This window comes from Dipodomys merriami, unplaced genomic scaffold (genome assembly GCF_024711535.1).
Source record: "Dipodomys merriami isolate MVZ:Mamm:240054 unplaced genomic scaffold, mDipMer1.0.p SCAF_379, whole genome shotgun sequence".
NCBI lineage: Eukaryota > Metazoa > Chordata > Mammalia > Rodentia > Heteromyidae > Dipodomys > Dipodomys merriami.
In genome coordinates, this window is record NW_027205370.1 from 525,001 (window position 1) to 539,575 (window position 14,575).

At 52.7% G+C, this 14,575-nt stretch overlaps 1 protein-coding gene across 3 annotated transcripts in view; it reads right to left on the minus strand.

Moving 5' to 3' along the window:
• Positions 1-14,141, minus strand: part of Duox1 (dual oxidase 1) — a 36,962-nt gene extending 22,821 nt beyond the window's left edge. For 2 of the 3 annotated variants that reach the window (XM_069989407.1, XM_069989405.1), the window contains exons 1-15: positions 14,078-14,141; positions 11,932-12,041; positions 9,493-9,576; positions 9,124-9,288; positions 8,327-8,514; positions 8,000-8,201; positions 7,689-7,855; positions 7,055-7,115; positions 6,837-6,933; positions 4,800-4,890; positions 3,424-3,526; positions 3,033-3,205; positions 1,129-1,304; positions 817-935; positions 100-237 (exon numbers count right to left, since the gene is read on the minus strand). In XM_069989407.1, coding sequence (XP_069845508.1) covers positions 100-237; positions 817-935; positions 1,129-1,304; positions 3,033-3,205; positions 3,424-3,526; positions 4,800-4,890; positions 6,837-6,933; positions 7,055-7,115; positions 7,689-7,855; positions 8,000-8,201; positions 8,327-8,514; positions 9,124-9,288; positions 9,493-9,576; positions 11,932-11,989 — 1,822 coding nt within the window. In that variant the 5' untranslated portion in view covers positions 11,990-12,041; positions 14,078-14,141. Of the gene's footprint in view, positions 1-99; positions 238-816; positions 936-1,128; positions 1,305-3,032; positions 3,206-3,423; positions 3,527-4,799; positions 4,891-6,836; positions 6,934-7,054; positions 7,116-7,688; positions 7,856-7,999; positions 8,202-8,326; positions 8,515-9,123; positions 9,289-9,492; positions 9,577-11,931; positions 12,042-13,543; positions 13,619-14,077 lie in introns of those variants that run through there. The other variant, XM_069989406.1, reaches the window with a different exon arrangement.
• Positions 14,142-14,575: the final 434 nt, after the last annotated feature.

Consider the following 14,575-nt stretch of genomic DNA (forward strand, 5'->3'; position numbering starts at 1 on the left):
AAGGACAACCATGTGTACAGTTTGTTGTCATAGATGGAACCACTCCACCCCAGCCCCTAGCTGTCACCTAGCCCCACCCTGCCCACCCTTCACTTTTACCTAGTGGGAAGCAGCATAAGGTCCCAATAGTGAGCCCAAAGCCAAATCCACTGCCCTCAAAATAGTCACGAATGATGAGGGGGACACAGGTTGGCAGGCCCTCAGTGCTGAGCTGTTTTGGCTGTGGACAGGGGTCTCCTGGGGAGGCAGAAGAAGTCAAGAGTCATGAGTAAAGGCTGGGTAGAGGCTCTGGAACAGGATCACTGAAGTTGTATCTCTCTCTCTCTCTCTTCTCTTCTCTCTCTCTCTCTCTCTCACACACACACACACACACACACACACACACACACACACACACACACACACACACACACACACACACACACACACACACACACACACACACACACACACACACACACACACACACACACACACACACACACACACACACACACACATTTCCCTCATCATTGTATTTGGCCCTCCTAATGCCCCAACCCCATCCCAGATGAATGTAAGGCTCTTCACCTGTCTCTGAAAGAGCCAATTCTGCCCTAACTCATTCATGCACAGCGCCTCCTAGGGGTGTACAGTAGGGAAACTACGCCCATGTAGGTAGCAGCCTTGGTCCTCAGAACCAAAGTTCCCAAGGGCAGCCAGAGCCATAGCTCACAATCTGGCTGACCAGTCACATCTATGCCATGCTCACAGGTGAAGAGGGACAAAAAGGTTCTAGACATACACACACCCTTCGGCCCTCCAGCTGCCACTTACCTGCCAGCCAAAAAAAGACATTGGGCTGCAGAGCAGTGGGTTCTACATTGGTGACAGCCACCAGAACATCCCTCAGGGAAGTGTTTCTGATCTCTGCGATCTCATCCTCAGAAAACAGCCTAGGAAAGGCACAAGTAGAGAAGAGAGGTGCGGACCTTTAGGCCCAGGGAGCCCAAGAAGAAAGAACTCAAAAGACTGGGGAGGAGGACAGGGAGGAAGATGGGAATTGAAGTCCCTAGGGAGCTATCCGGGGCCAGGCAGAGGGGTCTATGGTCCTCCCCCAGACTGAGGTGAGGTCCAGGTAGCTCTTACCCATTCCTGGTATTCTCAAACCAATAGCGGTCACCATCCCGTAGCCGCACAAACTGGTCAAGGACAATGGCGCTGAACAGGGGTCCAGGGTCTCCATGGCTCTCCAGAAACCCACCTGGGAGCAGCTCCAGCCGAGACAGGTCTTGGTTATACAGAGCAGCCGTGGCCTGCAGCACCTGCAACCAAGTAGAGACAGGAATGAGTGAAAGGAGTCAGCACGCAGACTGGAGCAAAGACGAGACTCCTAGGAATTAGCTCCAGGGATAACAAAGTGGCAGCCACAATTACTGATGCCTGGAAAAGGCTTCTTATATGCCCCAGGCACTGCTCTGGGTGTTTTACCAAGTTAACTCATTTCCAGGAACCTTTCTCCCAGATCCAACGGCCTGTGTGACGAAGTTGGAATAGATCCGACAACATCAGAGCATCTCCCACACATTTTTTAAAAATGTAGTGGGAATTGAATTCAGGGCCTCGAGTCTGCTAAGTGCTTTACCACTTCAGTGAAACCTAGTGGTTTCTATTCTTCAGAACTTAAGAAATGCTTTTTAGACCATCAAATCTTTGACTATGCCTTGCTTTTTAGAGACAGTCCTCAATAACATATCACCACTGTTTCTCTCTCCCTTCCTCCCCCCTTTCCTATCTCTATCACTTTGAAACAAGGTCTTATCATGTAGTCCTAACTGGTTTCAAGCTCTACATCTTTCTCCCCCCCACCCCCCTTTGCCAGTCCTGGGGCTTGAACTCAGGGCCTGGGCACTGTCCCTGAGCTTCTTTTGCTCAAGGCTAACACTCTACCACTTGAGCCATAGTGTCACCTGCAGCTTTTTCTGTGTATGTAGTACTAAGGAATCAAACCCAAGGTTTCATGCATGCAAGGCAAGGACTCTACCATTAAGCCACATTCCCAGCCTTTTTTCTTTTTCTCTTAATTGAACTCAGGACCTGGGCACAGTCCCTGAACGTTTTTACTCAAGGCTAGTGCTCTACCACTTTGTGCCACAGTGACACTTCCAGTTGTCTGGCTTAATTGGAGATAAGAGTCTCAAGGACTTTTCTGCCTGGGCTGGCTTTGAACCATGATCCTCAGATCTCAGCCTCCTGAGTAGCTAGGATTACAGATGTGAGCCACTAGCGCCCAGCTTCTCTCCATTTTCTTAATTCAGCCTCCTGAATGCTAGGACCACAGGTGTGTGCCGCTATGCCTAGAGCCAGTATTTTCAACCTGATCTTTAGTTCTATACTCCACAGTGTAAACAAGGCCCGTTGAAGGCAAATATTTGATCCTATTGAGATGCCTGAGATTCTTATCTTTATCTGGATTTTTATATAAATTGTGTGAGCCCCATTCCCCAGACATCACTTCTTTATGGGCCTTGCAATTTTCCACTTTCCAACAACTCTATCACACAGTAAAAGCAGAATGTAATAAACAAGGCATGCAATGGTAGAAACACAGTGCCAAGTTGTTAAGGCAGCCAAAGCTGATCTGCTGGGATAGCAGGCCACACCGCTTGGTCAGGTGAGAAAGTCAGAGTAGACCAGCTGACTTCCCAAAGGTGGCTGGGATATTAGTACATAAAAGAATAGCTTGTTCCTAAGTCAAAGACCTGTTACATTCACTCAGAGACCGTTGGGAAGAATAAAGGAGATAACATCTACTAAGTGCCTGGCATGCAATAGATGCTCAAAAAAAAAAAAATGTTTGCTGGAGCTGAACCTTCAGAGCTAAAAGCCAAATCTGATTGTTCTGGTAATCTCCATCCTAGTGTGTGAGATGGGGAAGAATGAGCCCTGCTCTGCCCACCAGGTGCTGGTCTCTGGTACCTGTGTCTCGTGGCCTAACTTCCATGTCTGGGGATGGTGTGTGCTTAGCCCCTCCCACCCCGGCCCCTCCTTACATTGCCATGGCTCTTTGCAAGTGCAGAGTTGATGTCCTGCCATTGAGTAATGGGAGGCAGGCCCATGGCTTCCCTGGCCTTCATGTAAGAGGGTAGGCCCAGATCCCGGCCTCGCTGCAGACAGCTGGCAAAGTGATCTGTCCTGGAAAACTTCAGTGGTCCAGGCCAGAAATCTGGAACAAAGATCAGAGGGTCAGAGTCAGCTGAGGGCCCCCGATGTAGCCTCTAGTTCAAGTTGCTCTAACTAACTCCAGAGGCAGCCCCAGCGAGTGGGTTAGAAGCTCTCTCAACAAAGAAAGAGCTGCAGGTCCTCAACCCAGGGTGGCCTCCCTGGCTCTCCAGGGATCTCCTCCCAGAGGCCGGAGATCCACAGAGACAGCCTGAGGCTCACCTCGCACATCTTCTACCATCACATGGTCCTCTCTCTCTGCAATCTGGGAAGCCATGCCCAGCAGCAGGGAATCCACATCCTCAGCCCTTTGTAGGCTTGGGTGCTTTGGTGAGTGGGAGGAAGGAGAAGGGTGTGGTTAACGAGGCCAGAGTTGGGCAGCCAGCCTTTCTCCACTACATACATCCTCCAAATCCTTGAGCCAGCTCAGTGCTGGTGCTTGATCCCTGCAGGTGAATTCCCCATTCATGTTGAGCGATGTTCCCAGTCAATGCCCAGGCTTCTAAGAGCACAAACAACCTTAACACGTCCTATTTATCTTGGGAGACTTGACAATATGGTTGGCAAGGGCACTACAATATCTAGGTCTTGCGTTGGCATGCATCAGCTGTATCATCTTGGGCAAATGTTAGGACTTCTCTGAACTCACTGTCTTCCCCTTAGTAAATAAATAAAAAAAATAAATAAATAAAAATACTTGAGGCAGGGGTGTGGCTCAGGGATAGAGCCATTGCCAAGGATGACCACAGCTTCGGTTTGATCCCAGCACCAAAATACAACAAAAATCCCAACACGTAACTGATTGGAAGGATGCTGTGTTCTCGGCCTCCTCTGCTGCATGCCTGCCACCCTCTTCTCCTTGGCTCTCAACTGTCTCCTTTGTTTTTTTTGTGTTTTTTTTTTTTTTTTTGGTCGGTCATGGGGCCTGAACTCTGGGCCTGGGCACTGTCCCTCAGCTCTGCAGCTCAACTTGAACCACAGCGCCATTTCCGGCTTTTTCCTTTTTGCTTATGTGGTGCTGAGGAATCGAACCCAGCGTCTCAGGCATGCAAGGCAAGAGCTCTACCACTGAGCCATCTTCCTAGCCCTCAACTGTCTCCTTTGTAAGCACTCACAGAAATGCTTGATTTTGCTTTAAATTAGTGGCCAAGGCTCTTCACACACTGGCTTGTTTTGGATGGACAGACTTTCCCCCCCATAATCTCTTAGAACCGCCTCTCCTCTCCACCCAAAACACACACACACACACACACACACACACACACACACACACACACACACTTTCTCACACTGTCATAGGAAGCTTCTTTGGGGGTAGGGCTGGGATGACTCGGGTGCCCCAATGCCTCAAAGAACCCAAAGCTATAGAACCACTCCAGTACAGCCCCCATGGTCTCTCACACAGCCCTGAGGTGAGAGGCTAGGTTTATGAGTAGACACCCCGGGAAAGCCCCCCTTCACTTAAGCCCAGCCCATCAGTTCTATTACACCCCTCCCACATGCTCTCAGACACAAACACACAAGGCATGCACAATACACATCTCACACACACCACACACACACATACAGCTACCCACGTATGCATCCCCAACACTGACCTCTCGACTCCAGTAGCTGTTGCAGACCCGGAGAGCTCTGGAGAAACTAGAGTTCCGATTGACAATCCTCTGGAAATGACAGCTGGCATTCCTAAAATGCAAGGAGCAGGGGAGTGGTGACCACGGCCATAAGGTCCTAATGTCAGGCATCAGCTGTGGTCTCTGAGACTATGGCCAGGGGCCCTGGGTTATGGTCTGCCTTAGATGGTATGCAGTCATGCTACCTGGCTAGACAAGCTGACTCTTTTTGGTCAAATATAGCCCATAGAGCACTCTGCCTGTCTCTCCTTCTAGGAAGAAGGTCCCTGTATAAACACACATATGCATGCATACATATACAACAGTCTCTTAGTATCTACTGGGGAATGATTCTCAGACCCCTGCAAATATCAAATTCATTTTTGTTCAAGTCCTTTGCATAAAATGTCATAATCTACAGACATCTATGTGTATACTTTAAATCATCTCTCGATTCTTACATTACTTAATACAAGGTAAATGCTAAGCAAATAGTTGTTAGGCTGTATGAGGGATTAATAAGGGATTAATGCAGGTCATTAACTGCATCTGTGCAGATGCATTAAAAATATTTTTAGGGCTGGGAAGGTGGCTCAGTGGTAGAGTGCTTGCCTGGCATGCATGAGGCCCTGGGTTCAATTCCTAAGCACCACATAAGCAGAAAAAGCCAGAAGTGGCACTGTGGCTCAGTGGTAGAGTGCTAGCCTTGAGCTGAAGAGCTAAGGGACAGCGCCCAGGCCCAGAGTTCAGGCCCTATGACTGACAAAAAAATAAATAAATAAAAATAAAAAATTTTAATCTGAGGTCAGATGAATGTATAGAGGGGAATTTGCTGATATGCAAGGCTTACTGTATTCATACTATATATAATATTATATGTGTGTAAATATTTTTAAGGGATATAAAACTAGTCTGTGGCACAACTGTAATCCCACTGAGTTGGGAGGCTGAGGAAGAGGAATTGTGAGTTCAAGGTCAGCCTGGACTTTATAATGAGATTCTATCATCAGGTATACCTAGACATTGTCTTGAAAATTTGACCTGTAAAAACTGTAATGCAATTGTGAAAACAAACCAAAAAACCCAAACCCAAAGTACAGTAAATTGACTTGCCTTTCTTTCATATACATTTATTCAAGCTTGTGTATTTTTATTTCAATGTTCCCTTTGCAGTCTTTTGGAGGCAATTGTTTTTCCTCATGTTTTGCACACATTTAAAATATTTTCATTTTTATTGTGACATACAGAGGGGTTACAGTGCTGTAAGTGAAGTAATAAGAATATTCCTTTTTGGATAATGTCACCTCTTCTCTTACTCTCCCATTGTGCTTATTTTTCAAACTTCTTCCAAAGGCTTGCCAGCCCCTCATTTGGTGCTTCTAGTTAAAAATGTCCCAAGTTTAGTGCTGGGACCTGAGGCTCCTACTGGTGGGCTTCCTCTGGGCCTCAGTTGCTCTGCCTTGTGTGTGTGTGTGTGTGTGTGTGTGTGTGTGTGTGTGTGTGTGTGTGTGTGTGTGTGTGTGTGTGTGTGTGTACTACAGCAGCTGCAGGAGAAAGGGCATAAAAGTTCCCTACAAGGGCTGAAGGCACGGCTTAAATGGAAGAGCACCTGTCCAGCTTGCTCACCAGCCTCCTTCCCCCAAAAATGTTATCACCAACATCTACCTTCTTTAACACTTACTTTCCTTGGAGGAACAAGCAAGATTCCAACTGATAACTGTGTCCTTTTTTTTGGGGGGGGTCTGATCATGGGGCCTGAACTCTGGGCCTGGGTGCTGTCCCTCAGCTCTTCAGCTCAAGGCTAGCGCTCTACCACTTGAGCCACAGTGCCACTTCTGGCTTTTTTCTTTTTGCTTATGTGGTGCTGAGGAATCGAACCCAGGGCCTCAGGCATGCAAGGCAAGGGCTCTACCACTGAGCCACCTTCCCAGCCCCCTGATAACTGTGTCCTAAGGGTTCCTGAGGGCAGATTTTTATCAACACCATCCAGAGACTGAAAAGGACCAGCCCCTCCCTCACCTCATGTACACAGCAGGGGGCACCATGGTGGAGAGGAACTGCTCTGACGCAGCCACGAACTCGGGGGAGATGCTGGGGTCCACAAATGGACGGTATCCTGACGGAAGAAAGGGAGAGAGTCGTGCAACTACTCCATCCTACAGCCACCCCCACCCCCAAATATCTCTATTGACAACAACCTCCAGCCAACTGTCTCCCGCTCTTCCCCATCCCCTCACCTGCATACGGCGGGGGCGTTTTCTGCAGGAAGCTGGGCAGCCACTCATACAGAGCAATGTTCTGAGGGGACAGGGCAGAGGGGGGACACACGTGTTGAGCTGGACCAGGAGGAAATCTGAGCCTAAGGGAGGCTGAGGTGCAGAGATGAGGGGGCAGGGGCAGCCGTGGGACAGACTTCCGCAGGATCCAGATGAGCCCCCGTCTCCCCCTTCGGGAGAGACGTGCGCAGGCCAACTAGCTTCCCAAGCGACATCTCCCCCAGAAGCCGCGTTCTGGCCCCTACTTGTCATCCAGGGGGGCTTTGCCTGGACATGAGGTCTCTGGGCACAGGGGCCTCCTGGAAGGGGCGTTCCTGGGTGCGGGTGGTCCCCTGGTTGGAGGAGCTCTGCGGGGAGTCCCGAGTGTCGGGGTCCCGCAGGTGGATGGGGTGGGCACAGGGGAGGGGTGGCAGGTGCACCTGGTGGATGGGGTGGGGGGGGCTCACCTGGTGGATGGGGTGGGGGGGCTCACCTGGTGGATGGGGTGGGCGGGCTCACCTGGTGGATGGGAGGGGGGCTCACCTGGTGGATGGGAGGGGGGCTCACCTGGTGGATGGGTGGGGGGGCTCACCTGGTGGATGGGAGGGGGGCTCACCTGGAAGGTGGCGATGACCCTCTTGCGCGCGTGCTGGAACAGCTCCTCGTCGCCCCAGCGCGGCCGCTCCCGCGCCAGCCTGCGCGCGCACGCGTTGTGGTAGCGGAACCACAGCAGGCCCAGCGCCTGCAGGAAGGGCTCCCTGTTGCCCCGCGGGGCCCCGAAGGCTGCGAGCAAGTGGGCGCCAGGGGCTGAGCCGGGCTGGCCCAGGGGACCCGGGGGTCTGGGGATCCCCCCGCGCGCCCCCCCCGCCCTCTGCGCGCCCCGACGCCTGCGGCCTGCACCCCCGCGCCGGCCGGCCGGGCGCTCACCGTACAGCCCGCGGGGCCCGCCCTGGCCCGTGGCGGGGTCGGGCGCCGACCACATGAGCAGCGCGGCCTGGGGGTCCCGCGGGAAGTTGGGGTCGGGCCCCGACGCCAGCTGTCCCCCGGAGAAGCTCCTCAGGGCGTCGCTCCACGAGTGCGAGGAGCCGTAGATGGCGCTGCCGTCCAGCCAGCCGCTCACCTGGTTGGTCTGGTGGGGGGGGGGGCGAGGGAAGGTCAGGGCAGGACTGGACCCCAGGGCTAGGCTGCGGGGGAGGGCAGGGGGGAACCCCCAAGTGCTAAGGCATGCCCAGCTTCTGGTGTGCGCGTCCTCACCAGGTCCCGGGGGTTACTGGGGCTCTGTCCGGTCTCGGGGTCCCAGCGGCTCCTCTGGAAGGGCAGCACCACGTCCCCGCGGCGCTGGGGGTCAAACACGGGGTCTCCGGGCGGGATGCGGATGTTGAGGAACTCGGCGGGGCAGCCGGGGGTCTCCACGCTCACCAGGTCGGACAGCACGTGGTAGCCTGCCCACGAGGCCGGGGAGGGGGTGCGGGGGGCGCTGGGCCAGAGGAAGGCGGGCTCTCCGCCCCGCCCAACCTCCTCCTCTCCACCCCCCCCCCCAGGCTCTTAGCTCTCCTCCCTCCCCTGAGAAGCTTCCAGAGTCATCTTCCTTCCACGATGGGCAAGTCCAAGCCTTGACCTCTTGCGTTCCCTCCCCGTTCTTCTCCTGGCCTTCTCGCCCTGCCCGTGCCCAACACCTGATCTCAGATGTTGTCGTCGTCAGTTTGGCATTCTCCTTGGTAACTGGGAGGTGCTGGGGCTGGGCAGACAGGCCGCCACGACCCGTGCCAACACGCACTTGGGAGCCTCCCTGGCCTGCCCCACTGCCAGCCAACGCCAAAGGAGCCCACATAGATGGCGAAGGAGACGCCTGGCTTTGTGGCTGGACTTGCCACCAACCCTGAGCACCCTAGGGCTCTCCCCGTGACCTCCCTTTGGCCTTCCCTGCCAACAGTCCAGAGCCCTGAGCCTGTCCCAGAAGCAACTGGGAACACAGGGCAGAAGGAAAAATAGTCCACACATAGATGCTGACCGACCCCATTATTCTCCCTCTCCCCAGAAGGCGTCCTCACCGAAGAAGACTCCCAGCACTGTACGGTTCCGCAGAGAAGCCTGCCCTGCAGGGCCCTTCGTGGCAGTGTTGCTAAGGTCCCGGGGATTAGGCAGGTAGGGTTCTCCCAAAGGCTGGTACACACCATCGGCATAGTTGGCTGGGACCAGGCGCTGAAGTCTAGAGCCTAGAATAGGAGAGTTAAGAACAAGCATGAAGGATCAGGGAGCGTTTTTTGGCCTCTTCTCTCCCAAGCTGCTTTCCGTACCTGGGAGCTGAAAATGGTTTTACTTAGACCTGGATGGCCTTTGTGATTGTTTGCCAGCCTTGGCTTGCATTAGTAGGTGCCACCCCCAGCCCCGGACTCTATCCACTCTTGGCTGTCACCTACCTTTGCTGCCCCATCTGTGTTCCATGAGGTTGTTGTACCACCCGTCAAATCTCTGCACCTCCCATGAAATGGGGTTCTGAGCTCCTGTGTGAAAATAGGGACAAGGGGCAGCTGGACAAGTCAGGGTGAGAGGCCAGACAGGCTACGGAGCTCTGTGAGTCTAGCACTTCGAGTAGCAGTAGCGGGACCCCCAGCTCAGATGGGGCAGGGGAGGTAGGGGGTTGGGAGATAGGGTACAGAGGGAGAAAACAGGATAAAATAATGTCCAAACTCAAGTCCACTCTAAGCCATCCAGTGGGACAACATTACTTTTAACAGATACCATTACTTCTTTTTGTGTGTGTCAGTTGTGGGGCTTGAACTCTGGGCCTGGGCGCTGTCCCTCAGCTCTTCAGCTCAAGGCGAGCGCTCTACCACTTGAGGCACAGCGCCACTTCTGGTTTTCTGGTGCTTAATTGGAGATCAGTCTCATGGACTTTCTTGCCTGGGCTGGCTTTGAACCTATGATCCTCAGCTCTCTGCCTCCTGAGTAGCTAGGATAACAGGCATGAGCCACCAGCGCCTTCTAAAGGGTATTTCTAGCAGGATACAATGCCTGGAGACAAATGGCCTCAAGGAAGAGGAGTGGCCATGGATGGAGAAGAAGTTGCAGGAATCTGTGCTCCCCACACCTGTCAGATCCCTGGGGGACCCAGTAGGACAGAAATCTTTCCTAGTTCTCAGACATCACACAGAGGAAGGGCCAACCACACCCCATACTTGGGAAGGACAAGTCATTCTGTGACCCATCAATGGGCAGGGGCAATGGGAAGAGGGGCCTGGCCCTCTGTGGTTGAGCAGAGCCCAGGGCAGAGGTGTGGTGCTGCTCCTCTGGTCTTTTTCCCAGTTTCTTGGGTGGGAACAGGGACTGTACTGGCCATGTGAATGACTTTGCTCCTTCCCCCTTTGGAACATCTTGTCCCCCTTAGAATTCCTGCCTTTGATGCTATTGCATCCCTTCCAGAAGGGAAGAACTGAGGAAGGGAGGGGCAGGAAGGAGGGTCCAGAATCAGGTAAGGAATGGAAGTCATTCTGGCCAGTATATTGGATGACGAGCTAGGGGCTAGGGAGGGAAAAATGACTCAGGCACTGAAGTTTAAGCAAAGAACATGGCTGAGGATCTGTATAAGATCTGGGCAGGGACTGGGACAGAATATACATGTGATCTTTAAAGTAAGATGAACGGGTAGCAGAACATGGAAGGGGCTTTAGAAGGAGAATACAGAGAGAGAATATCTATAAGGATTTGGGGCAAGAGCTGAGGATAAAGGGAAACACCAAAGCCAAGGAAAAGAGAGGATGGGAAAGAACTCAAAGTTGAGCAGCTCTGACAAAGGAGAACTGGAGAGGCCGAGCCACCATCTTCAAACCAGGACAGATCATTCTATGGGTTTTCCTTTTCTCTTGTTTTACATCATCCATCCCTAATGATCAGAGATTTGCTCTTTGTAGCCTAACTTTTGGCATCTTAAACCCACTTCCCTTCTAAGGGAAGAGCCTTAGATTTTTTAATAAGAGATTGTCAGAGCTGGGCACCAGTGGCTCATACATGTAATCCAGGATACTCAAGAGGCTGAGATTTGAGGATCATGGTTCGAACCTAACCTGGGCAGAAAAGTCTGTGAGACTTTTATCTCCAACTAACTAGCAAAAAACTGGAAGTGGAGGTGTGGTTCAAATGGTAGAGCACCAGCGTTGAGTGAACAAGCTAAGGGAGAGGGCCTGAGTTCAACCCCAGTACCAGCACGAAGAAAGGAAGGAAGGAAGGAGGGAGGGAGAGAGGAAGGGAAGGAGAGAGGGAAGAAAGGAAGGAAGGAAAAAATAGAATAGAAGAAAAAAAGAAAAACAGAGGCTGTCCAAAGCTGAATTCTTGTGGTTAATCCTATTTTTAGTTTCCATCATATTATTTTTTTTAATTGGTGACTCTTCTTCAGCTTTGGGTACAATCTGACCCCAAAATTCCATTTCTGTCTCTACTCTCTAATTAATCTTTTCCTGTATCAAATCAGAAGTACTTGTTTTATGAAAAAAAAGAAGAAAAAGAGAAATTGCCCCCCCAAAAAACTAGAAGGGATCAAATACCAAGTGAATTACTAAATGTATTTGGATTGCATGATTTTTTTTTTTTTGCTTATGTGGTGCTGAGGAATTGAACCCAGGGCTTCATGCATGAGAGGCAAGCGCTCTACCACTGAGCCAACTTCCCAGCCCTTGGAAATAATTATCATTCCAATATCCACTTATTTATTCAACAGCTAGAAATGGGTATCTCCCAGAGATTGGGTCAGCCAGGGACTAAAGATATAGAGATGAATATGACACAGCTGCTGTCCCTGGAGGAACCAAGAAGATTCTGGTCCCTCTGTTCCTAGCTGTTTTCCTCCTCCAATGTCTACTCACCCAGGGGGGTCCATGGTCCAACCAGTAATGCCCATGCCAGAGCCAGGTGGAAGCCCATGATGACAATGATAATAGGAGCTCAGATGTTAGACTACTCCAAAGTGGAGATCCTAGAAAACAAACAAAGCAAATGAGCCCTAGCAATTCAGAATCATCCATCTCAGCAGATGTTAAGAATCAAAGCCGGAGGGGGGAGGGGGAGGGCTGAGCCCAGGCCAGAGTAGGTAGCACAAAGCAAGAGACCCACTCTTTCCTGAGATTCTTTTGGTGGTGGTGGTGGTGGTCATGGGGCCTGAACTCTGAGCTGGGTGCTGTCCCTCAGCTCTTCAGCTCAAGGTGAGTGCTCTACCACTTGAGCCACAGCGCCACTTCCGGCTTTTTCTGCTGATGTGGTGCTGAGGAATGGAACCCAGGGCTTCATGCATGCAAGGCAAGCACTCTACCACTGAGCCACCTTCCCAGCCCCTCCTGAGATTCTTTTATTCATTCTACAAATCCTCAATGGGCCTGCTACAAACAGAAACTAACATAGGCATGAGATTAAGGAAAAATTAACATAATCATAACCTTGGCCTTCACAGATCTTAGCTTCTGATTAGTTAGAAAACCCATGCTGTGGCCCAGCTGCCCACAGAGGGCAGGAGGCTGGGCTATGATCTCAGTGTGGCTCCCCCTCCTACAACAGGGTATTAGACTAGTCACTTATCTGGTTGGATCCTTTTTTCCCCTCTTTCCAGCCTTGGTAGTAAATATGCCTGTTTACTTCCCAGCACGATCTCCAGAAACCAGATGTGAGAATGAGGTTGAACTTAGAGCAAGAAAAGTGATAGGTGTGGTGCAAGTGTGATATGGCTCCTCTGGGTAAACTCAGGAGGGGTGCAGGGCTTGCTACTCAGGATTAAGTATAGGCTTCCAGCTCTCCCCACCCATATAGGCCAACACACCACACTGAGACCAGAAGGAAACAGAAGCAGAGGAAGACCCAGGCTGGCACTTCTGAGTGGCACAAAGCAGATCTAAAGCCAGTGAAGTCCTTCTACAGGCAACCTGGCGATGGGGTAAGAAATGGAGTTGCTTTAGCCAAGCCTCAGAGTTCCAGGAAGTGACCTCATTCTCACGCCTTAATACTCTATGAAACAAACGGAAAACCAACCAACCAACTACTGAATCGTTAGGCCTCGCCACAATCCCAAACACAGTATGACATCATCCCACCGAGTCCTCCAGATGCTGCCTTGGGAAATGTGTAAAGAGAGCTGGGCTCTGGCTATTTGAAGCTGGAAGGCTGGAAATGCTGAAGTGGCCACTGTGCTCCTCCCTCATCCGCACTGTCCTCCCCTTCCCCTCCCCCTCTCAACAGGTCTTCAGGATCCTGGGCCCCAAACCCCCAATGTACCACTTGCCCCACCTGAGGGCATGCTGTCATGGCTTTCAGGCCAGGCTGGGGGGGAGGGGGGAAAAGGGGTACAAGCATGCTTCACAACCACTCCTTGTGGGCAAATATCTCTGGAGGATTTACACTGCCACATGGGTGCCGTCCCTTCCACACAGCCTTGAAATGAAGGCAGCAGGCCCAGGCACAAGGTAATAAAAAACCAGCAAGCAGTGGTACCTGGGAACAAGCACAGGCCTGCTTGGTTCTGGTTCCACAAGACCACTTTGTTATTGTTCTTTTGTTGTTCTTTCCAGCCTAAAGTTACAGAATAGGGCCCCGGGTGGCTCTTGAGACAGGGGGAAAGATGAGTTAAGAGTCTAGAGACTCTAACCTGGTTCCAAAAGAGGGCCAAAGGGTAAAAGGATGGACCCAAATTCCTTGCCTCGGTCAGATTGTACTTATGTCAGGAGATCCTCAGCCCAAGCAAACTGGGTCATCCGACATTCCCGGATCCCGAAGACCCCCCAACTCTCCCCAAACTTTGATGAGGAAGAGCCCAGGCTCTAACCTGGACCCCCTTTCAGCCTCATGACAAGGTAGCAGGTGTGGACGAGGTGGCTGGGAAGAATTCCCCTTCCCTCAAAACAATAAAAAAGGGCACAGCTTTTGGGGGGGCGGGTGGCTCCCCGCGGCCCTCGGAACCCACGGGAGCGCGTTCCTCCTCAAGCACCCACATCCACCCGCCAGGAAAAGCCCCCCCCAGGATCTGACCTTGGCAGCGTGGTCCCCCCCACCCCAGCCTGGGACTGCGATGGGCTCTGGTCTGGGGTTCAACTGGGGCCCCCCAACTCGCTCGCGCTCTCTCCTTGCTCACTCTCCTGGCTCGCTCGCTCGCGGCTCCGCTGCCTCCAGAGCTGTGAGCCGGGGCGGGTGGGGCTTGGGGTAAAGAGGGCCCAGCACCGAGGTGGGGCGGGGCGGGGCTCCGCGAGGAGCGGGGCTCGGAGGGGCGGGGTTCTGAGGAGGCGGGGCGGGTGGGGCTTGGGGTGAAGAGGGCCCAGCGCCGAGGCAGGGCGGGGCGGGGCTCTAAGGGGGCGGGGCTCTAAGGGGGCGGGGCGGGGTGGGGCTTGGGGTGAAGAGGGCCCAGCGCCGAGGCGGGGCGGGGCGGGGCTCTAAGGGGGCGGGGCGGGGTGGGGCTTGGGGTGAAGAGGGCCCAGCGCCGAGACGGGGCGGGGCGAAGCTGGGCGGGGCTCTGAGGGGCGGGGCGGGTGG